Source organism: Petaurus breviceps, unplaced genomic scaffold (genome assembly GCF_028583685.1).
Source record: "Petaurus breviceps papuanus isolate PSGF00001 unplaced genomic scaffold, PetGlider_PUasm1.0 90925, whole genome shotgun sequence".
NCBI classification, from domain to species: Eukaryota; Metazoa; Chordata; class Mammalia; order Diprotodontia; family Petauridae; genus Petaurus; species Petaurus breviceps.
The window spans coordinates 31395078-31420954 of record NW_027187380.1 but is presented as its reverse complement, the minus strand read 5'-3'; the positions used below and the strand labels follow the sequence as shown (position 1 = coordinate 31420954).

The 25877-nt window shown below is 36.1% G+C and overlaps 1 protein-coding gene across 10 annotated transcripts in view; it reads left to right on the top strand.

Annotated features, from left to right (window-relative positions):
* Nucleotides 1-25877, top strand: part of TNRC6C (trinucleotide repeat containing adaptor 6C) — a 280735-nt gene that overhangs the window by 119961 nt on the left and 134897 nt on the right. For 8 of the 10 annotated variants that reach the window (XM_069076734.1, XM_069076736.1, XM_069076735.1 and 5 more), the window contains one exon: nt 20763-20900. The exons of the other annotated variants lie outside the window; for them this stretch is intronic. In XM_069076734.1, coding sequence (XP_068932835.1) covers nt 20763-20900 — 138 coding nt within the window. The remainder of the gene's footprint in view (nt 1-20762; nt 20901-25877) is intronic. 10 annotated transcript variants of the gene reach the window in all.

Genomic DNA, 25877 nt, shown 5'->3' with positions numbered 1-25877 from the left:
CTGCATGGTGGCACTGTTTCAAAGTCCAGAAAGTTAGAAACAGAGAGAACCAAGTGAGAAATGAAGATTAACTGGCCTAATCCTCACCCCCAAATGGAAGCCCCAAGAAGAATTCACCAATTTAAAGATGAGGCTTATTGGTAAAGGAATATTCCAGGGTGAGAAAGCCACAACAATAAAGTGGATAGTCCAGGTGTGGCGGCCCCAAGTGCTGAGAGAAGTTCCAGGGTGAGATGGCAGCTGACACATGCCATTGAATTTCATTAAGTCAGAGCCAAGAGAGGAATGAAGATTGGTCAGCCTAAGCCTCTTCTCCAAATGGAACCCCCTGAATGAACTCACCAATAGGAAAAAAGGGAGCAGCATAGTGAAGAAATATTCCAGAGTAAAAAGACCCCAGCTACTGAGGAAAGTTCTAGGTTAAGATGGCAGGTGAGGCATAGTGGCAAAGACTTGAAAGTCAGGAGCAAAGCCAGGAAAGGTATGCTCAATGATCTTCTTTCTGCTCTATCACACCCCCTTTGGAAAAAAAGAAAAAACAAAACAAAAACAATGCAACAAAATATGTAATCAAGAAGAACAAATTCTTATGTTGTCCATTTCTGAAAAGACATCTTTTTCTGCATCTTGGGTCTATCATTTCTTTCACTTGGTGGATAGCATGGTTAATCATCAGTCTTTTGGAATCATGGTTAATGGTTGCATTGATCAAAGGTCTCATCTTTGAAATTCTTATTCTCTACAGTGTTGTAACCATTGTATAAATTGTTCTCCCAGTCCTGCTTACTTCACCATGCATCGGTTCATACAAGTCTTCTCAGGATTCTCTTAAAAGATCCTTTTTGTCACTTATAGTGCAATAATATTCTGTTATATTTATATATCATAGTTTGTTTAGCCATTCCCTAATTGATGGATACCCTATTAGTTTCCTTCTTTTTTTGCTGCTGTAAGTATTTTTGGGGTAGCTAGGTGGCACAGTAGATATAGTGCTAGGCCTAGAGTCAGGAAAACTCATCTTTCTGAGTTCAAATCTGACCTCACACATTTAGTAGCTGTGTGACCCCAAGCAAGTCACTTAACCCTGTTTATCTCAGTTTCCTTATCTGTAATGAGCTAGAGAAGGAAATGGCAAACTAATTCAGTTTCTTTGCCAAGAAAACCCCAGATGGGGTCAGACACAACTAAACAACTGAACAACAAAAATTTATTTGGGAAGTAAACCTTGTAGTTGTTGCAGGGTCGGAGAATTTACTCAAGTTTAGTGACTTTTTGAACATTGCTTCAGATTCCTTTCCAGAAAGGTAGTTTTCTTAGCATATCTGAATTAAGAAAATTTTAACAAAGGCTAAAAAATCCTTAAGTATTGGTGGGTCAAAGAACAAATCATATAAACAGTGAATAATTTCATCAAAAAAGATTCCACCAGGGCAGCCAGGTAGCACAGTGAGTAAGAGCATTGCCCCAGAGTCGGGATGACCTGGGATCAAATCTGTACTCAGAAACTTAGCACCCACCCAGAAACATCTGGCCATGTAACCTTGAGCAAGTTACTTAACCCAATTGCTTAGGGGTGGCCAGGTGGCACAGTGGGTAAAAGCACCGGCCCCAGAGTCGGGATGACCTGGAATCTAATCCGGGCTCAGATACTTAGCACCACACCCAGAAACAACTGGCCGTGTAACCTTGGGCAAGTTACGTAACCCCAATTGCTGTAAAAAAAAAAAAATTCCACTAAAGACTTTCATCAACAAAAGAGAAGGAAGATAAATCAGTGGTCATGCAGTGAAAAACTAAAAAAGCCACAAATCCAACTAAACACAAAATTAGAAATCTCGAAAATAAAGGAGAGATCAAAGTGAAAAAAAAACCCATTTAGTTGATAAAACCAATTAAGCAGATAAACCATTAGCTAATATCAATAAAAAAGAGGAAAACCAACTTGCCAGTATCAAAAATGAATAAGGTGAATTTAGAACAGAGGAAGAAGAAATAAATCAATTTGAATAACCCCATCTCAAAAAAAGGAATAATTCCCTAAGAGGATGAAGGTGTAGGCATGGGTGAGGGACCAAGATCAGATGGATATGGATGAGAATTCTTATCAAATGCACAAAGAACAATTAATTCTATTATTACATGCTTCTATTTTCAAAAAGAAGCAATCCTATCAAATAATTGTCAGTGCCTAAAAGAGGAAGAACCAAAGCAGAAAAAGAATAAAATAGGCCAATGTCACTAATGAATATCAGGGGAAAATATTGAATAACTATTAGCAAAATTAATATGAGAATGTATTTTTAAATTATACTCTATGTTCTGGTTGAATTTGTACCAAGAATGCAAGAATGATTCAATATTAAGAAAATTATAAATTAGACTATATTGATAACCAAAACCAATAAAAATTATATAATCATTAATACATGCTGAAAGAGCTTTTTTCAAAATACAGTAGTTGGTTACATATTTCTTAAACACTAGAAACCATAAGAATGGACTTTTCCTTACTATGGTAAATAGCATTTACTTAACACCAAGAGCATATATTATCTATAATGGAGATAAATGCTGGAGTCCTTTCCAGTAAGATCAGGACTAAAGCCAGAAATGTCATTGTCACCCCTGTCTTATGTATTTCTTGAAATGCTAAAACAGCAAGAAGGAGAAGAAATGTAAATCGACAGAATAAGTTAGGTAAAGAGGAAAATAGGTCATTTTTATCATTTACTTACAGAATCATAGGAATTTAACCAAAGAAAATTGAAACAATTTATGAATTATTTAAGGTAATAAAATTTTTTCAGTCTGCATACCAAAAAAAACCTCAAAAAACAAAAACCAAGAAGTGATGGAACAGGGAATTTCATTTTAAAAAAATACAGAATGTGTAAAGTATTTGGAAGTTTAGCTGTGAAGACACCCAGAAGTCATATAAATACTACCACAAATCTCTCTTTACAAAAGTAAAGAGAGACTTAAATATTTAGAAGTACTAATTTTTCATGTTTGGGCTTTGCCTATACTCCACAGAGCTGCCAAATCAATATTTCTAAAACTCTAATTACTCCTTCTTGACTTGAGGATAACAGACTCCTCTTTAGCTTTTAAAATCTTTCACAGTCTGGCTTCAACCCAGTTTTCCCTCATAAACTGCATTCCAGTGACAGCCATCTTGCTGTTATCTATATACAGTGTTCTGTCTTTATTCTCCGTAGCATTATACAGGCTATTCTGCATTTAAGAGGCAGTTAGTTGCACAGAGTGGTGGACCTAGAGTCAAGAAGATCTGAGTTCAAATCCAGCCTCAGACATGTAATAACTGTAAGACCCTGGGCAAGTCACAATCTCTGTTTGTCTCAGTTTCTTCAACTGTAAAATGGGGATAATAGCTTCTACCTTACAGATCATTTACTACAGGGATCAAACAAGATAGTATTTGTAAAAAGGGCCTAGCACAGTATCTGGCATATTGTGGATGCAATATAAATGTTTATTATTTTCTTTCCTACTTTCATGCCTATAGTACACTCTCTTCACTTACACATTGTATAATCTCTAATTTCTGAAAAACTCAGCTCAAGTATCACTTCCTACAACAAGCCTATATTGATCTCTCATATACTAGTGTCCTTTTGCTGATAATTACCAAAAACTTATCTAAATATCTTGAACCTACAACTAGATTACAAACTCTATTGAAAACCAATCCACAGATTCTTTTAATTGAGAAAGAGTTCTATGCAGTTTATTGATTTAATGATTTCCTGGACAATGAGCTACTTAAAAATATTTGAAACTTAAGTGTATCTTACTCATTTACTTAGACAGGTCTCAGTGCTTATTAGCATTAAGTGCATGGCACAGTGTTAAGTCATAGATGCACTATTTAGGCAATTATAAATTTATAATTATTAATTATAAACTTATTTTAAATTAAAAACATTAGTTTTTTAATTTTCATTCTTATTTTATTGTTCCTCAGATAATGATCAAAGAAAATATAATTATAACTAATTCTACCAATTTTAGATATGGATTTCTAAGTCATTGAAGTCAAAATTGGTAAAGAATTATTTGCTTTTAAAGATAGCTGTATTTGAAGATAATTTGAATTCTCTACAAATATTTCCTATATAATCATTCACATTGGAAGCTTGCATTTTTCTGATTAATAAAATATTCATCCTTTGAAAGAAGGCTCATTGAAATTTGGCTCTAGGGACAGCTAGGTGGCACAGTGAATAGAGCAACCAGCCCTGGAGTCAGGAGGACCCGAACTCAGATACTTAATACAAAATTTCAAATCCGACCTCAGACACTTAATACAAAAACTAGCTGTGTGACCTTGGGAAAGTCACTTAACCCCAGTTGTCCTCAAAAAAAAAAACAAGAAAAGATATTTGGCTCTATAAATTGGTGTCTCTTCCTCTTCTTGTTCAAATAATGCTTATATCATCACTGAGGTTAATGTAAATAGATAGATAATGTCTAAAGATTACAGTGTGTGCTTATATTTTTTTCTGGTTTTTATAATATGACTAAAATTGTTGGAAGATAACTATTGGCCGAAGTCCTAAAGTAGAAAATACATACACTGAGCTGGGTAAAAGTCAGATGTGTAACTAAAGGAGCAAGCCGGCTTCTGCTATTAGATTGGCATTTTAAAAAGTGGTTTCATAAGTCACATTAATGTTTGTTTTTCATTTTAGGGTGCAGTTAAGCAGCCATTTCAAAACTGTGACCTGGGATCTATTAGGAATCTTTATCCCTTTTTTCATCCCTGACTTGTCATATGTATTCCCTCTATGTAGGAGGTCTTCATCAGAGACTGGTGAATGAATGAAGAAAGAGGAGAAAATTTAAGAAATAGTTATATTATTGGTAGCAATAATACGTAAATAATTCAAGAATTCAATTCTGTGTATTTAACTCTGCACAGATTCTATTCAAATACAAAGATTACTTGGTATCTTTGAATTTAGTCTTCAGGAAAATGTTAGTAGCGTTTATTAGTTTATAGTCATGCCTAAATAGTTTCTTTTGGATTTAACACATTTATCTTGAAAACTTAAAAAATAAAAAGACATCTTTGAGTCCCATTTTTCCTCAGCTATGGGGAGAGGAATGAGACCTGTGAATTCATTCATATAGGGTGAGGAAACTCCCTCTACCAGTGCCAGTTGGTACCTCCTTTTCAATTTATAGTATTAGAAAATTAGGGGGGGGCAGAGCAAAGATGGTGGGATAGAAGCAGGAATGTCCATGAGCTCCTATACCAACCATCTCCTATACCTATAAAATATTACTATAAACAAATTTTAGAGCTGCAGAACCCACAGAGTGACAGAGAAACAAATTTTCCACTGAAGGCAGTCCAATAGGCTGACAGAAAGGATCTGTTGCACTGATCTGGGCGCCGAGCATAGTCCCATGTAAGCTGCAGGCCTGGACACAGGGCAGACATGACCAGTGGCCTAGACCAGCCAGAGCAGAGTTCAGGAGAGTGAATCACCAGTAGCTGTGGTGGTTATCAGACTTCTCAACCCATAAATGCCAAAAATAAAGTAAGAGGTCAGTGGGGAACTCTGTTGAAACTGGATGACAGAAGAGCTGGTCCAGCCCCTGCCTCTGGGGCGAGAGGTGGCAGAGGCATGGCAGCTGCAGCTGCTGCCATGTGGCTGCATCCGGAGCTCCTGGCCTGCAGGTCATAGGCGGATCAAGCAACCATTCAGAGAGTAATCACTCTTGCTTTGACCTACTTAGATCTGGTTTTGCTGTCTTGGGCAGTGGTCCTGGGGTGAGAAATGCCAGTGTGCCAGAGCTTGTGGTGGCTGTAGAGAGGGCACCCTCCTCAGACCTTTGACAACATTTGCGAAAGCCCCAGCAATTTAGGACACAGCTCGCTCCTCTCTGGAAACAGAGTTCTACCCTGACAAAGAGCTCAAAAGTAAAGTAATTGGCTAGCAAGATGAGGAAGCACAATCAGACCATAGAATCCTTTTTTAGGGACAAAAAGGATCAAAACATAGAACCAGAAGAAGTCAACAAAGTCAAAACTCCAGCATCAAAATCTTCCAAGAAAAATATGAATTGGTCACAGGCCATGGAGGAGCTCAAGAAGGATTTTGAAAATCAAGTAAGAAAAGTAGAGGAAATATTAGGAAGAGAAATGAGAATGATGCAAGAAAGTCATGAAAAGAAAGTCAACAGCCTGCTAAAGGAGACCCCAAAAAAAATATTGAAGAAAATAACACCTTAATAAATAGACTAACTCAAATGGCAAAAGAGGCCCAAAAAACAATTAGGAGAAGAATGCCTTAAAAAGCTGAATTGGCCAGATGGAAAAGGAATTTCAAAAACTCACTGAAGAGAAAAATTCCTTCAAAATTAAATTGGAGTAAATGGAAGCTAATGACTTTATGAGAAATCAAGATACTATTATAAAACAGATCCAAACAAATGAAAAAATAGAAGGCAATATGAAATATTGAAAAAAACACTGACCTAGAATATAGATCCATGAGAGATAATTTAAAAATTATTGGAATACCTGAAAGCCATGATCAAAAAAAGAGCCTAGAAATCATCCTTCAAGAAATTCTCAAGGAAAATTTCCCTGATATTTTAGAACCAGAGGGAAAAATAGAAATTGAAAGAATTCACTAATTGCCTCTTGAAAAAGATCCCAAAAAGACAACTCCTAGGGGGAGTCAAGATGGCGGAGTAGAGACAGGACCTCCTCACAGCTCCGGCTCTCACCAACTCCAATCCATGTAAAAGGGGACTCTGAACAAACTTTGGAGCTACAGAACCCACAAAATGACACAGAGAAGCTAACCTCCCTCTGAATGCAGGCCAGCAGGAATCGGCTAGTGCAGCACTCTGGGAGCCAACCCTAGCCCTGTGTGAGCCAGAGGTTTTAGCCATAGGGTAGGCCTGACCAGCTGCCGGCTGGAGTAACTCCAGATCACCAGCAGCTGTGGCGGTTGAGAATTATCAACACATAGATGCTAAGGACAAAGTGAGAGGTCAGTGTAGCGTGGACTTTGGGACTCATTAGTTGGAAGTGCATTGGCTTTTTCCCTTGGGGTGAGAAGCTACTGAGGGCTGCAACTTCAGCTCCTAGCCTGCAGAGTGTAGGGGGACCAAGCGACCAGTCTGAGGGGTAATCGCTCTTGCTTTAACCTGCTTGGATCTGGATTGCTGTCTAGGGTGGATGTCCTGGGGTGTGTGACCAGCTTACCAGAGAATGTGGAGGCTTCAGAGAGGGCACCTAACTAATACCTCCAGCAGCTGAGAAAACCCCATTGTTTGGTACAAAGCTCCCCCGTCTGGTAGCAGAGTCTTACTGTGACAAAAAGCCCAAAAGTCAAGTGACTGAGTGGCTACATGACCAGGCAAAGGAAGCAAAGCAAACAGGAGAACCCAACATTAGACTCCTATTTTGGGTACAAAAAGGATCAGAGCATGGAACAGGAGGAAGACAGTGAAGTCAGAACTCCTGGACCAAAAACTTCAAAGGAAAATACAAGCTGGTTACAGGCCATAGAGGACCTTAAGAAGCAGATAAGAGAAGTGGAGGAAAAATTGGGAAGAGAAATGAGAACAATGCAAGAAAATTACAAAATGAGAGTCAGCAGCCTGACTGAGGAAAATCATACCTTAAAAAATAGACTAACTCAAATGGCAAAAGAGGCTCAAAGAGGCAATGAGGAGAAGAATGCCTTAAAAAGCCAAATTTGCCAGATAGAAAAAGAATCTCAAAAGCTCACTGAGGAGAATCATTTCTTCAGAATTAGATTGGAGCAAATGGAAGCTAATAACTTTATGAGAAATCAAGATGCTGTTAAACAGATCCAAACAAATGAAAGAATAGAAGGCAATAGGAAATATCTCATTGGAAAAACCACTGACCTGGAAAATAGATCGAGGAGAGATAATTTTAAAATTGTTGGACTACGTGAAAGCCATGATCAAAGACAGAACCTAGAAATCACCCTCCAACAAATTCTTGAGGAAAACTGTCCTGATGTTTTAGAACCAGAGGGCAAAATGGAGATTGAAAGAATGCACCGATCACCTCCTGAAAAAGATCCCCAAAAGAAAACTCCTAGGAATATTATAGCCAGGTTCCAAAATTACCAGACCAAGGAGAGAATATCACAAGCAGCCAGGAAGAAACAATTTGAATATTGTGGAAACACAATCAGGATAACTCAGGATCTGGTAGCTTCTACACTGAGGGATCGAAGGGCTTGGAATAAGATATTCTGGAGGGCAAAGGAGCTGGGATTAAGACCAAGAGTCACCTACCCAGCAAAATTGAGTATTATGTTTCAGGGGAAAATATGGTCATTCATTGGAAAAGAGGACTTTCAAGCATTGTTGCTGAAAAAACCAGAGGTGAATAGAAAATTTGACATTCAGATACAAGAAGCAAGAGAAGCATGAGAAGGTAAACAGGGAAAAGAAATCATAAGGAACTTATTAAAGTTGAACTATTAACATTCCTACATGGAAAAACAATAATTGTAACTGATGAAACTTTTCTCAGTATGAAAATAGTTGAAGGAAATAGAAATATATATGTATGTGTGTGTCTATATCAGAGAGTATACAGGCATATGAATCCATATGTGAATGTGTGTATATATGTTTACAGGTATACATAGATTAGAGGACATAGGACCAATTTAATAGGAAGGGATGATCCTTAAGAGGAATATAATGAGAGGAGATGGGAAGAGACAGAATGAGGTAAACTATCTCATATAGAAGAGGCAAGGGAAAATGGTTACAATAGAGGGGAAGAGTAGGAAGGCAAAAGGGAATGGGTCAACCTTATTCTCATTGAATTTGGCTCAGGGAGGGAATGAAATACACATAGGTATATAGGTTATCTCACCCTCCGGGAGAGTAGGAGGGGAAGGGGATGAGAGGGTGGTGATGGAAGGGAGGGCAGGCTAAGGGGGAGGGAAGTTGGAAGCACCCACTTTTGATAAGGGATGGGATCAAAATAGAGAATAGAACAAGTGGGAGGTGGGATAAGAGAGAGGGCAATATAGTCAGTCTTTTACAATATATCTACTATGGTAATGTTTTGCCTTAGCTACACATGTACAACCTATACTGAACTGCTTATCTTCAGAGTAAGGGTGGGTGATAAAGGGAGGAAGGGAATGAATCTGGAATTCAAAGTTTTAAAATCAAATGTTTAAATATATATATATATATATATATACATATATACTATTATTAATACTATTTTACATGTAATATATAAGATATACAGGCATTGGGGCATAGAGATCTACCATGCTCTACCGGAAAAGTCAAAGGGGCAATGGGAGAAGATACGGGAGAGAGCAGATTGGAGGAGGGGATATCCTGTGAGACTGCTATTTTGGGGCGGTGGGTAGGGGAAAAACGGGGGGAAAATTTATAACTCACAATCTGGCGGAAATGAATGATGTAAATCAGAAGTTAATAATGCATTTGAAAAATGAAAAAAATAAACAAAAAATATTTTTAAAAAATAAAATAAAAAAAGAAACTCATAGGAATATCTTAGCCAAATTCCAGAACTCCCAGTTCAAGGAATATTACAAGCTGTCAGGAAGAAACAATTTGAGTATTGTGGTAACACAATCAAGATAACACAAAATCTTGCAGCTTCTACATTGAGGGATCAGAGGGCTTGGAATATGATATTCTGGAGGCCAAAGGAGCTGGGATTCAAACCAAGAATCACCTACACAGAAAAAATGAGTAGGGAAAATATGGTCATTCAATGAACAGAATATTTGACTTTCAAATACAAGAAGCAAGAGAAGCATGAGAATGTAAACAGAATAAAGAAATCATAAGGAACGTATTAAAGTTGAACTATTTACATTCCTACATGGAAAAACAATAATTGTAACTCATGAGACTTTTATCAGTATGAAAACAGTTGAAGGGAATATATACATATATATGTATATATATAGGAGCATGTATGTGTGTATAAATACATATGTGAGTGTGTGTATATTTGTGTACATGTATACATAGAGGGCACAGGATCAGCTGAATAGGAAAGTATGATATCTAAAAATAAAATTAAGAGGTGAGAGAGAAATATAATGAGAGAAAGAAAAAGGGAGAGAGAGAATAGAGTAAATTATCTCATATAAAAGAGGCAAGAGAAAACTGTTACAATGGAGGGGAAGATCAGGAAGGCAAAAGGGGATGGGTCAACCTTACTCTCAGTTAATTTAGCTTAAGGAGGAAATAACACACACTCAATTGGGTATCTTATCTTACAGGAAAGTAGCAGGGGAAGGGGATGATAGAAGGGAGGGAAGATTGGGGGAGATGGTAGTTAGAAGCACACACTTTTGAAAAGTGACAGGGTCAAAGTAGAAAATAGAATAAGTAGGGTGCAGGATAGGATGGAGAGAAATAGAGTTAGTCTTCCACAATATATCTACTAGGGAAATGTTTTTGCTTAACTACACATGTTCAACCTGTATTGAATTGCTTATCTTCCCAGTGGGGGTGGGTGAGGAGGGAAGGAGGGAAGGAATCTGGAAATCAAAGTTTTAAAAACAAATGTTAAAAAAAATTGTTTTTTAGAATTGCAACTGGGAAATAAGATATACAGGCACTGGGGTATAGAAATCCATCTTGCCCTACGAGGGACTATGGGGAAGAAAATAAGAGAGAGCAGATTGGGGTAAGGGGCATCCAGTAGGCTTGCTATTTTGGGGTGGGGTTAGGGGAATGACGGGGAGAAAATTTGTAACTCCAAATCTTGTGGAAATGAATGTTGAAAACTAAAAACACACAAATAAAAGATTGAAAATTAAAAAAAGAAAAGAAAATTGCCTAGAGGGTTGCTGAGAACTGGCCTTGGAGTCAGGAGGACCTGAGTTCAAATCCAACCTCAGTCACTTAACACTTACTAGCCGTGTGACCTTGGAAAAGTCACTTAACTCCAGTTGTCCTGCCCTCCCCCCTGCAAAAAAAAAAAATTGCCAAGAGCACCGAAAGGTTAAGTAACTTGCCTATATTCACACAGCCATTATGTGACAGGGGTGGGACTTGAACCCAAGTTTTCCTGACTTCAACACCCTTGACTTTCAACACTTTCAACCTTTTATGTCACACTACCCCAAACCATACTATACTAATTTGATTAGTTAGCAGTGTTGCTTAAATATTCAACAAAATACTTGTGAAAAAAGGTTATTATCAATCTTCTCCCTTGAATAAATGCATGTTTTAGTATTCACCTGGAGCTCACTTCATTCTTTGACATTAAAGAAATTGCACATTAAACATAAAAATCAATATTGTCTACAAAAAATGGAGTAAACTTCACATGACAGTCCATCTTCTGTCTGTACTATTGCACAGTCTCTTTACCAGAGATGTAAGGGCAGCATTTTTGTATCAATATTAAGAATATTGGTTTATGTTTTTTTTTCTCTCTCCCTGGTATACACTTCACAAAATTAAGGATTTATCTGTGCTAAGCTCCCTTTCCCCCACTCCATAATCCCCTCAGATTTAAATTCACTTCCCCATGAAGGCAGACAGCCAAAAGGAACACATAGCTGTTGTCTCAAAAATGAAGAAAAATACTTATACAAAATCAAAATAATCTGAAACCTTTACATTGCAGTTGTTTAGACAATGTTGGCTCAATGTTACTGTTAATTATTTTATTTCTGACAAGGTCGTAGTTGTATATTCACCTCTAGTTTTTCTAATTTTTGAAAAGCTGGTCTGTTAGAGTTTATTTGGAAAGAAGTCAATCTACTTTAATAAAAATGCATTTAAAAATTCACCTCTTTTCTAATATCATGGTAATTATCATGTATAAGCGCCAAACAAACCTATTGACATCAAGGTTTTCCAAATACTCTTATTTACAAGTGACTCTGTAGTTATTTCAGCAAGCCCCAGTATTCTACACCTCCTCAGAAAAACCTGTATCACCAAAGTCTAACCACCCATACTGAAAAAATAAAATAGATGAATGATAAATATAGACCAGACCATGACACAGAGCTAAACTAGATGTGCAGCTTGTTTAATTAAACCACCATTTGGTATCTTTGGTGGGTTCTACAGAAAGATAATAAATTCATCTCAGAATAGATTAAAAGTGTTGGTATCTCCTCTTACACACTGTGACTAAGTGTTTTATGGGGCAGGTAGGTGGCACAGTGGATAGAGCACTGGGCTTGGAATCAGGAGGACTTCCTCCTTCTTCATGAGTTTAATTCCATCCTCAGACACTTGGTGAGCTGTTTGCCCCAGCAAAAGCCACCTAAACTCTGTTTGCCTCATCTTCCTCATCTGTAAAATGAGCTGGAGAAGGAAATGGCAAATCAGGCTAGTATCTGCCAAGAAAACCCGATGGGGTTATGACTTAACAACATGTTTTACAGCCTTCTACACCTGTTTTTCTTGGGAAATTCACCCTTATAACTTGATCTCTCAACCTAACAACTTGCAAATCTGGGACAATGTAGTGTGACAGAAAGAATGATAGAAATCAAGTTCCATACTGGATTCTTGTCTCATCTCTTTTCAAAGCCAGGGGCTCAATGGCTACTCAAAGTCTCATCTGGCCATTTTACACAACTCTTTTCATAAATGAGCCCCAAAACAAAACCTCACCCTAGGGTATATATATTTATATAGATATAGCCTTCTCCAGGGTCAGAGTACATCACAACCTTTGTGACCCACTGCCTAATTACAAAGTAACAAAAGGTGTGGGTCTTCCTGAAAAATAAGCTTCCCCTAAGCAAGCTTCTCTTGTTGGGCTCCAAGTGAGTACCATTAAGGGGCAGGGAAGGTCTTCAGATCTCCTTACCATTATACCCCTTCACTTTATACATGTCAGAGGTGGGATTTAAGCCGAGGTCACCTGTCTATAGGATTAGTGTTTTTTTCATACTATATTGTTTCTTTGCTACCCTCTCCCATATTTTGACCACTGTTTACCAAGTCCAGCCCTTCTAATCTAAGATCATAGATTTAGAGTTAGAAGGAGCTCTAGCAGGCATCTAATACAATTCTCCTATTTTATGTATTAGAAAATTGAAACCCAGAGAAATTACAGGACTTGCCCCAGTCATTTAGATTGTAAATAACAGAAATAGGATTCAAATCCATGTCATAGAATTTGAATGTTAGAAGAGACCTTAGTGGCTGTCTATTCCAACCCATACCTGAAAGAAATCCCCACTGTAATATACCTGAAAAGTGGTCATCCAGCCTCTGCTGAAAAATTTAGAAAGAAGGAAAATTAACAGTTCCTTAGATAACCCATTTCACTCTTTGTAGTTGTTAGGAAGTTTATTTTTTTCCTGACAGGTAACCAGGAGTATCAGATTCTATAGAAGCCAAGGAAGATAGAGACTGAGAAAAGATAGTAATGATCTTTGTGAGAGTAATTTAATTAGCTTTAGGGTGGAAACTAGATTGTAAGATATTTAGGAATGAATAAGAAGAGATAAAGGCAAATGAATGTAGACATTTTTGTGAGATTCAGCTATTAATCAACATTTATTAAGGACCTTTTAATTGTGCCAAGTACTCTGCTAGGTGTTTTGATTAGAAAGACAAAGAAACATCCCAAACTCAAGGAATATATTTTTTTTATCAGGGAATACAACATGTATATGTACAACATATATAAATAAATTAAATACATTGAATACAAGGTAATTAGAGGGGAAGAAATTAAAGTTTGGGAGGATTTGTTCCACTGGTCTTTGAGACCAGGAGAAGAAGTATGGGGGATAGGCTGTTCAAAGATATAGAAATGAAAACTGGAGTATTATGTGTGAGGAACAGTAAGAACAGTATAACTGAACCATAGAGATGATGAAAGGGAATAATGTGTAATGAATCTGGAAAGCTATGTTAGATTGGAGCCAGGTTATAAAGGGCTTGAATGGTTATACCGTTGTATCTTTGATGAGGCATGGGTTTTGTGGGAAAGAGGAGTTCTGTTTTAGTCATGAAATAAGGAAAGATGTGGGATAGATAGTTGGGAGGGTATCAAGTTACAGGAAGAGCTGTGTCTGTGTGTTTAAAATGACAAAAAGTAACAAATATTCCTACCAACCTTTCAAGGCCCTCTATAGTCTGATTCCAGTCTAGCTATTTCATCTTTCTGCTTCTAAAAATACAAATCTATCTCTTCGCTGTTGCAGGACCAGTGCCATAACCTATTCTTTCCCTCACTTTCCCCAAACTGTAATTCTTTCTCTTCTTTTCCCAGTTTTCAAACGCATATATTGCTTATCATTTTTATTGGATTAGCCTCATCACTGTATCTTGTAAGCATCTTGAAATGCTGTCTTATAGTTCTTAAACTTTCTAACACCTAAGACAATGTTAGGCATGTAGTAGGCACTTAATAAATACTTTAGTTAAGTAGAGTTTATCTGTTTTGACTCCACTAAAAAACTTTCTTTACTAAAACCTCAGATTAGATGCTAAGGAATGTAGAGCAGTTTGAACAGATAAGAACCTAAAACAAAATTACAAATTCACATTTACTTAATGTCTTGGTAATCTTAAAAGTCGTAAGGTTGAGTAGAAAGAGTACTGAATTTGGAACCCAAGACCAGAGTTTGAATCCTAGATCTACCACTCACTGCTTAGTTGGATTACACTTACACCTTAATGTCTCTGGACTTCAAACCCAGCATGTCACAAACAGAACTCAGTATCTTTCCTCCAACACCCTCTCCACACTAAACTTCTCTTGTTTCTGATAAGGAAACTACTATCTTTCATATTTATAACCTGCATGAGGCAGCTAGATGGCACAGTAGATAAGAGTACCGAATCTCTAGTCCGGAAGCCTTAGATATTTAACTAGCTATATGACCCTGGGCAAATCACTTAACCAGTGCTTCAGTTTCCTCAACTATAAAAAGGGATGCTAATAATAGCTACTTACCTCCCAGGATTTTTGTGAGGATCCACCAGGATCAAGGGCTTAGCAAAGTGCCTGGCTCTTAGTAGGCTTGTTTCCTTCTTTCCTTACTTATCATGTACTCAGTTAGTTGCTGACTTTTGCCACTTGTACCTTCTACATCATCTCTGACATCTATCTATCCCCTTATTACTTACTTACATGGCTGCCACCTAAGTTCAGGCCCTCATCGCATCTCAACTGAACTCTTGCAATGGCCTCCTAATTGATCTCCCTTCCTCTCGTCATTGCATTCCATCCTCCACTTGGCTGACAAGGTGATTTTCCTCCTAGATGTGTCATTCCCCCTACTCAAATTCCACTAGCTCTCTATCTAGAATAAAATATAAACTCTACTATTTGGCATTCAAAGCTCTTTTACAACTTGGCCCCAACTTATCCTTCCAGCCTTATTATACCCTAATACCCTTCATGTAGTCTGTGGTTTAGCCCAACTGACCTTTTCTCTGTTCTTCAGTTCCTTTGTACAGCTCTCCTGTCACTGTCTTCCATGCTTGTACTCTGCTTCATAGAATCTCTCACTCCCTTCAAAACCCATCTTAAGTACCACCTTCTAACACAGATGTTTCCTGAGTTCCTACCCCACTAAGATGCTAGTACATTCTATCCTTTATAAATAAATATCTTGTATTTATTTTATTTTATTCTGTGTGTGTGTGTGTGTGTCTGTGTGTGAGAGAGAGAGGTAGAATGTAAGCTTCTTGAGAGCAGGGACTATTTCTTTTTGTTGTTGTTAGTGCCTAGCACATAATAGATGCATAACAAATATTTGTTGAGCAATTGATCTGTAACATGAAAGTGTTAGATCAGGTAGCTTCTAAAGTCCCCTCTAAAAATCTCTGATCCTACAGTCTGCACAACTAATGTGGATTCACTTCCATTTTGTAAAGTAGCAGGGCTTCTTAGAAAAAAAAAGTGACTAAATTAGCCATAACATTTTGTTACCACTTTATGGTCTGTTCTTTTAATACATTGTTATATTTTAAACTGATCTTACAGGACAGTAAGTGTTTTCTAAACTTTATTTTACGATTGCAGGTCAACTGATGAATTCACATTCAGGTCAGATTATTTTAATGTGAATTTCAAGGTACTGTCCAGAAAGTTGCACTGAAATTTTGTGTTAGCTATTGAAGTAGGTAAGCCATCAGCTAGAATTTGGACATCTTTCTGTTATACAGAAATTTATATTTATTGTAACAGAATTTGACACATGGTATATTTTCAAGTTGATCATGTAAAGTACAATTACATTTTTATATCTGATTTTTCTAGCTGTTGAAGCTTATGGGTTAACAGAATGAAGAATGGATTAACCAAGCAGGGGACAAATGATTGGCTTATCCCTAAGAAACTGGCCGTAGACTATTTCTAGTGAGATGAATGAAATTCAGAGTTGTCATGTGACCAGGAAGAATAATCTCTGGAAGCTGTTTCACTTCAACTGATTTTTCTGTGTGCTCTTTACCCAAGAGTTACAGTACATAGATCCTCCTTATCTAGGTTTTGGTATAAAGGGCACTAAACACTGTTAGCAGCATCTTTGGAAAGATGTTCTTTAGGAGGAGATCTGAGTTCTTTGGCGATAGCCTTAGATGAAATTAGGGCACTTGCAGGAAAGATTATGTTTAATAAAAATTTAGGGGAATTGTAGCTTCCTTTTTCATGACTTAAAAAGTTGTACAACTTCAGTTGAGAGAATATTACTTATGTTTAAAATGTTTTAAAATTTAAATGTTTGTTTATATTAAATGTTTAACAGTTTGTATCCTCCCACATCTGTGTGCTTCACTGTCTACTCTAAAGTGTTTGCAGACAAGTTAACAGTCCTGTATGCCCCAGTTGTAGAAAACTTTAGTCACCTTTCTGGAAAACTATGGTGGATTTGAAGACTCAGTTAAATATCATAATACTGATGTTGTAAAAAGAAAAAAATAGTTGCATATACTGTTTTCTGAGAGAATTAGAACATACATGTTTGTAGATAATAATATAACAACTGCTTACATATATGTTCCACTTAAAGATGTTCTCTTTGCAACAATCTTGTGTAGTAGATAATGCAAGTAATATTGTCCCTCATTTTATAGATGAAAAAGAGAAGCTATTTGCTCATGGTTGCAGGAAATATTTGTGGTGGGATTTAAACTCATCTCATCAAGTCCAACTTTCTTATCTGCCTCTCTGTGAAGATTATAGTGGAAAAACATTCAGATTAAATAGGCTACAGCATATTACCAGCAATGATTTGCACAAAAAAAAGTATTATAAAAAGTATTACCCAGTAAGTGTATGATCAGAAATGGAAATGGGCCAATAATTAATTAAGAGCAATGGGTAATAGATGATGGACAGCTTGAATGCTGATGGTTCCTATAGAATGATAAAATACCAAGAAAAAGACCTCCACTATTTGTGATAAATCCTGTACAAAGAATTTGAATTAATCAAGCATACTTCTAAAGTATTTGTGAACCTAAATTTTTGCTATTCATTTGGATATCAAGTACATCAAAATCTATTAAGTTTAAGTCTACCTAAAGAGTCTTTTCTTTTATAGTCCCTTAAAAGAAATATAAAACACAGCATTATGATCATATTTATTTCTTTTTGTTCTCCCCACCACAAGCATTTATTTACAGTAGAATTATTTTGTGTACTTTGCCATCAGTCCTCTTATTTATATATGTCAAAATATAGTTTGTATTTATTTGACCATGATAATATTATACACATTTTACCTCACTTGATCTTTTTGTTCCAAGGCGTGAACACCATGTATTTCCTCACTCTAAATAGTGGTTTGATTTCTGCTGAATTGAATTCTCTTTTTAGGTTTAATATTTCTGGGATCTGTTATTCTTTAATATAATAATTGTTTCCCCATTAAATTCAGTACAATTTGTGTGTCTTCATTATGTTCTTCATTATATTTGGCACTTAGAAAAATCCAGACATATGAAATAATCCAGCAAATATGTTTGCATCTAATTTGGTACACACAAATAGAGCTGCCACTTTTTTATTTCTTGATTTCCAACTTATTTTTTTTTTATTTTCCACTTAATGACCACCATCTTCCCAAAGCTTTTAGAAATATGACATGGACAGGATGTGCAAGGTTAAGTTGGGACAAAAACAAATCCCCATTTCCTTTATAGGCTATCCCCCCTGCTTATCTGCAGCTACTGTTACATTCTATTTGTTATAACATGAGAAAAAAAATGGCTAGTAAATATGAGAACAAATATTCAATAAGCTTATATTCAATAAGTTTCAGAGACATTGAGAACCAAGAGAAAAAAAATTGTGACTTATTCTTCACAAAATCCTGAATTAGATTGTTTCATTTTTTTTTCATGGTTTTAAATCCTACTATCACTGGCTTTTCAAATATTGGCAACATCTAATAATGTTATCATCAGAACTTTTGAGCACCATTTTGCTGAAATAAATTTGTTAATTTTATAGTGATAGTGAACCAACAATGTTATTTTCAGTATTTTATGTCCAGATTTTAGGGTTCAATAAAATTTACAAAAAGTGAAATTTTGATTATAGTGCAAAACAATCTTGCCTATTGGATCATCATTGTGACAGCACTGAGATTGCTTGATGGTGTGTAGGAATTTTTTTTTAAGTACAGAGAAATCTTCTAATACAAGGTTGCTTATCACTGTATAGTGGAAAAAAACAGAATCAAGAGATGATTTTAATTTCAGCTGTATAATATTCTGTTATGAGATTTAATAGGCATATTGGTCAACTGGAAAACATTTATGAGAAAGTTACTAAGGATGGTAGGGAATCTGTAAATCATATTATAAACACAGTTGAGAGAACTGAAGGTGTTAATAATAGCAGCTTGCATTTGCATAATGCTTTATGGTTTATGAAGTTTCTTTGCATACATTCTTATATTCTTTCCTCTACTGGTTGCAACCCTCTGTGACTGGAAAGCCCCAACATAACTTTCCAGCTTAATTACACATTACTCCCTTTCTACTACTGTGCAGTCTAGCTAGACTGGACTTCTTGCTATTCCTCACTGCTTGATATCTGTATCTGGAATGTACGCCTCCCTCCTTATCTGCCTTTTAGTATTCCTTGTTTCTTTGAAACATCAGGCACAAGTACCACTTTAAGAGGCCTTTCCTGATTCCCCTGCCCCCTTCAGTTACTAGTACCCTCCCCCTCAAAAAAATTATCTTGTATTTATTTTGTGTTATAAGTACATATTGTTTCCTTTAATAAACTGTAAACTTCTTGAGAACAGGAGCTGTTTCATTTTTTTCGTTGTTATAAAACTGACACATAGTAAGCACATAAATGTATTTTAATTGATTATCCCCATTTTGTAGATGAGAAAACTGAGTCTTAGGGAAATTAAGCCCAATATCACACAGGTAGTAAGTGACAGAACTGAGACTTAAACTCAGGTCTTATGATACCAAATCAAGTCTCTTTTACACTTTATCACAACTGCTTCTATGATTCCACAAGGAGACTGAAGTATGATAGATCTGTAACAGGTATTTGTTATAGACCTACTATGAATGGATGGATGAATTCAGCCCAGAGAGAAGGTCAAATAGGCAGAGTGATTATAACTAATTAGAGACTAATTAGATTTATTAAACATAATTTCAGAGTACAGAACTACTACCAATAGGTACAAGTTATAAAGAGGCATATTTCAGCTCACTATAAAAATGAACAATTGTTAGAAGGAATTGCCAGATATATCCCATATTCAGACAGGGGCTGGAATATTTATCTGTTAGTCACATTCTATAGTAGTTTCCAACATTAGGAGGGTGATTAGAATAGATAATGTTCAATATATACATTTTAAGACTGACCATTTCTGGAAACTAGAAAAGTATTTTTATTAGTAAATTTAAAATTTTCCTTACAATAAAATAATAGTTGAAAGGGAGCAATTGGCCCCTGTGTTGATTCCCATGGACCCTAGTGTACCCATATTAAAAGGATTGTCTGAATTAGCATGCTGTTACCATATAAATGTAATAAATTGTGCTACTTTTGAGATCCAGAAAATGTCATTCTGTCATAGTGTTTACTATTCAAACAATGTCTTTACAGATCTGCAATATAACCCTCCAGTTTGCAGTTTTTGAAGATTTGTTTTTTTGTCTTTTATTTTTTTCTGTGATGAGAAAGAAATATATCATTTGGGGTGGCCACTCTGTACATTTATAAACAGGCTTTAATTAATTTGCTGTTGTGTTTACTACTTAGATCTTTCTGGAGGAAGAAACAAAGAAATAATTAAGAAGTTGATGACTTGCCAGTTTGTATTTAGGGCCTCTTTAGAATATTACCACCAATGATAGTATGCCAAATATCTAGGAACATTTGGAGAAAGAGTCTATGAAGGAGGCAGGAATTTATTTGCATTGCAGCCAGTTGCCGGTATGTGGTTGTTGTTTTGGCTGACTTTCAAAAAACAGAAGAAAAACAGATACAGTGTTACTTGTAGTTGGGTCCTAAAGTGAAAATGTTTTTGACAGTTGGAAGAATTTAAAGAGGAAGATCGGTTTAGTGTCAGCTGTGATTAGATAATCAAAGCTTTAAAATCTCGTCTGTTGCTAATATAACCTAGCATTGAATAATATGGGGGTAATTCCATATACAGAAAGGGCATATCCCAATCCGTATAGCTAAAGCCCGAATGAGCTTGCAGGTTGTCGGAGAACACGCTTGCACTGAGAGATTTTTTTGGCAGCCCTACAGGATGAGGCTCATGCTGCACAAAGCCGACATATTGAAGCTGAGAGCCCAGGCGAACATAGATGCAGACGTAGAGGCAGCTCTGCACACAATGTAGCGTCTCCTAGGATGGTTGGGCGACACCTTTCTTCAGGTATTTCATTACCCATCAGCCCCTATTAGAGCAGGAAAACATAACACAGCAAAGAATTAGTAAATAGCATGTGCGTCTATTAAATCAATTTATTACATAACATTTTAGGAGCTGCACTAGCATGGCATCCTAAGCTCTTGGCTGCGATTCAGATTTGATAAAATGGCGTCTTAGCAAAAAGAGCTGCTTGCTTAAAGATATGCTACACTGAGCAGAAAAATGAAAATATTATCTACTGCTTTTTTGTCCATTACTTATTATTAGTATTTGTGAAAGTCCACCTTAATAATGTAGCAAGCTCTTATCCTCTTGTACCTTCCCCCTCCCAGTTTTATTTTATGAGTGTTTTTAAAGATTCCTAACCTAGAAAACAAGCTCATTTTAATACATTTTCGAAGAAAACCCAGGCTTATGGGTTTATTATTTTGGATACTTTGATTTTTTTCCATTAAAACACTTAATTGGTGTGTTTCATAACTATTTGCATTTAAATCATTTGACAGTTTAAACATTTGTGTAGTCTATGTTCCAATGATGGAATTTTGAATGCAAAATACTTTGTTTTTTCAGTCATAAAAATTATGGTGAGTTGGCATGTTTAATTATTTTAAAGTGAAGCTAGTTCTAATATTCATAGTGTCCCTCAATACAAATAGCATTTAAATTATAGGGTCATCATGTGACATTTTAAAACATTATTAAGCATATTCTAGCCTGGAGCATTTGAATTATTTCTCTTATGTAGGCTATAGTGTTTTGTTCTTTCAAAAACAATTGATGGAGAGATTTTTAAAAATCAAGTAATTGTCTATTTTGGTACCAACTAAACATTCAGCATACCTATTGTCCTAAGTCAGAGCAAATCTTGCTGAATAAGTTAAGCCTATATGGTTAATCAGATAACTAGTGAAAATTTTGTTTATTATATCTATTAGTACTCTACTAAACATTTTTTATTTTAAAAATTGTCATATATTTTAATTCAGATCACTTTAAAATTATATTTTATCATGTTATCAGATTTTAGAACAAATCATTAAATAGTAGCAGGAAAGAATGTAACAAATTTCCGTTCTGGTTTTTTAAATAGTAATTTAGAAGGAAACTTGAATTTTTATGAGAGAAAGTATCTTGTAGATATGAAGACTATTAGGTAACCTCTTTAGCAAAATATGTTTTGTATATATAAATATTCATATTCTAAAGCAACTTTGAATTGTACAATACTATTATATAGATCTCCCTGCCCTCTTAGATCTTGAATTTAGTGTATACTTTGCTAATACAAATGTGTGGTCAAAGAAATTAGCAACATTTTGCAAATCTTTTCATTTTATTTTCTTATTCCTTTAGATTTATGTTTCTTTATTGCACTCAATCTATAAATCAGTGATATGATAAAGGGAATTTGACTTCTAAAAAATATAATGATGATTCTAAAAATATTGGAACTTAGGCATTTATTTCAAACTATGAAATATTTCATAGTTGATTAGAATAATAATATGATACTGGTAGCAACTGGTTCACTAGAAGAATCTGGTAAAAAAAAAAGTTCTGGAGTTGAGCTTGGTTGTTGATCTTATTTTTTGAACATATATATACACATACATATAGTGCTAATTTTTTGCTTTCTGTTTTCAAGTATTTTGAAAGCTTTTCCCATTTTAAGCCCATTTTCCCCTGTTAGCTACTCTAGTTTTATATTTATATACCCTGGAGATGTAACTCATTTTTCAAGTCCTTAGGAAAAAAAGGAAGTACGTTTTAGTGGAATAAAAATAGGGAAAGAAGGAAGGAAAGAACCTCAGATAACTGAAGGAAGGACTAGAGTTATAAGGGAACAAACTTTGGGATTGGGAGGTTGAATGAACTAGCTAAACCCAAAGGGAAGAAAGATAATACAGCGTTTAGTGTTGCATGAAGAGAAAAAAATTGCTTGAATGAATGGAAGAAAAAACATTTTTTCAGATGTTTACTATGTGACAAGCACACAAAGAAGTGCTAGAGATGTAATGCAGAAGCAAAGACAGCTGCTGCAAACATGGAGGTTATATTCTGGTTAAAGGAAAGAGAAGCCATAATGGGAAGTAGTAGCCAAGGAGAGGGAGGTTTTAGTTTGGAAAGTTACTAGGATAGTGAGTAGATCCATAGAGGGCTAGATTTAGACACTATTTCTAGGACAGGAGTTGATTTGTTTAAGGTTCTAAAATTGGAAATGGGATGACCAGGAAGCAGGAATACCAGGAATCAGCATGGGGACTAGTGAGGAGGAGAAGTTGAGGCAATTAAGTGAAATTTAGGCTCCCAGCCTAAATATAGCAGGTTGACTGAGGCAAGAAGTGTTACAACCATGAAAGGGTTAAGTCATCCAAAAGCTTTGTTTGAAATTGTGGAAGTAAAGGAAATTGCCAAGGGAAAATAATATCAAGAGAAAAGAGTATAAAGTACAGAAATTTGGAGGATCTTAAAAGGTCTAGAAGGAAGGAAACAAAAGTGGCACTGAGGGATTCATTTTTATGATATCTGAAAAGGCTGGGTACTGAATGGTTAGTAAATATCAGAAACAGTGTTACTGGGGTAAAATGAAAAGGTGATAGTGATGACATCAGTAGCTATCAACCCTTATGCCCTCTTTCCCATTTTTGCAAAAATATCCTACACCCAGTATCATATACTTGTTATTCCATAGTCTTAAGTATTAGGGACATCCTTGATTAAAATATAGGCAGAGAAAAGGTAAAAAAAATTTTTAATTTTTTTTTAATAATTGATTCAGTAAAGCAAAAAACATCCCTAGTGGATCTCCAACAAGATGTTTCCTGTGCATGTCATAGAAGATTCCATAAAAGATGTAACAACGGAGATAGTTTTGTTTAAGTACTCTTATTAATATCAATCCTGGCATGACAGAGAGATATGCTTGCCAAAGATGTCATTGCACAGTTCAGATAGATTAAGAATTCCCATAGTTATTAAGGTCCTCCAGATGTTTCTGTTTGGGGATGGCTTTGTGCTAATTGCAACAAACCTCAGAACATTGAAGAACCTACTAAATACGATCCACAGTCACTCTAGAGTTCAGCATAGACTTCTGGTAAGACACAGAGAGAGTGATGTGAGCAAGAGCATCAGAAAAGAGCACTGGACCAAAAGAAATCAAGAAATTCAAACAGAAACTACAGTCAGTGCCTTTATTGAGCCCAGGTTTGCACAGAGGGACAGTCTCAAGCCTGCTAGAAAGGAAAGGGTTCATCCAGAAAAATCAGGGCCAGTGCAGACGTAGGAGGCTGGAGTATACCAGTGAGGAAACCCCACCGCAGCCAGATGCTGAGAACCAGTGCTCTCACCCCAGACGGGGAGGTGGGAGCTAGTGAATCTCAGACAGAAAAAAGTAGACCCTGACACCCTAGGAGCACTGAAATTTAGCAACATGCTGACACCTGAGAACCCTAAAGAACATAGCACTCTGTATTCATAGAAGATAGGCAGACCTAAAGCTTGTTAGCATTGAGCAGAGACACCAATGAAACTGAAAGCTTATTAGCCAGACCCCCAGATAAGGATTAGAACCAAACAGGGCCCCCAACATTTTTTATACAAAGTCCCATTTCAGGAAGCAAGACTGAGAATAGGAGTAAACAAAGGACATACATAAAGTCAATTTTATGAATCCAAGGATGTCCAAGAGAAAAGCCCAGAAGAAGAGAATAACTACAACTATAGTCCAATAAAAGAAGATCTTGACCAGAAGCTCTATAAGATACCATGGAAGAAGTGAAGCAAGAGATTTTTAAAATGTTATTTAAAATAAAATGGGGGGTCTAGAGCAGACCTCCCCAACCTGTAGCTGCTTATAGCCCCTGTGCCCTTAGCAAAAGGCCAAAGGATTTCAGGCAGCCAGCAAAATAGGTAGAGGAAAACACCTTTTATATGTAAAGGAAATCCTTTGGTGTATAGGCTGTTGCCTGCAGGCTGCAGCTTGGGCAGGCCTGGTCTAGAGGAAAGAATAGGGAGGAGAATAAATAGATTAATATGTAAGAGATGCTAAACCTTACCCAAGTAAGGAACTCCCTGAAAATTAAAACGTATCAAACATTAATCAGTGACTTCATGAGACAAGAGATGTTAGAGCAAAATCAAATCTGAAAAAAAAGAAGAAAATGTAAGTCATCTGCTATTAAAAAACAACTGACTTGGGGGATGGGGTAAGGGAAGGGAGGGAGAGAAAATGGATGATAGATGATTTTTAATCAGGCTCCATGAAAATCATGACAAAACAAAAATCCTCCCAGACCCCCCTGTTTTGATAAATCATTTTTAAAACTGTCCAGATCCATTAGAACCAGTGGAGGGCAAAGTAAAAGTAGAAGAAATCTACCAGTCACCTACTAACAAACTCCAAATTGAAAATACCTCAGGAATGACATAGCCAAAATCCAGACTGCTAAATAAAGGAAAAAATAATCACAAGCATCCAGAAAGAAAGAGTTAATGTACCAAAGAACCACAGCCAAGATTACATAAGACCAGGCAGTTACTGTTGTAAAGGAGAGGAGATACTAGAATTCAGTATTGGAAAAAAAAAACCCAAAAGATAAAGGTTTTCAACTGAGAATAACTTGTTCCATAAAACTGATATAATCCTACACAGGAAAAAAAGCAGGTTGGGGAGTGAAGGGAGCAATGATCAAAAACAGGATTTCAAACATTCTTGATGAAAATACTAAGGCTAAGTAGAAACTTTAAAATACAAACATAGATGTGTTGGCAGAGTTTTTAATTGGTCTGCTAATTCTGGAAAGCAGTTTGGAGTTTTGCCTATGTATACCTTTTGACCTATTGAGCCCAATATTAGGCTTGTAATAAAAGAGATCAAAGAGGGAAAAGACCCTTATATACAAAAATTATTTATAGCAGCTCCTTTGTAGTGGTAAAGAATGAGGAAGATAACTATCAGTTGGGGAATTGCTAAAA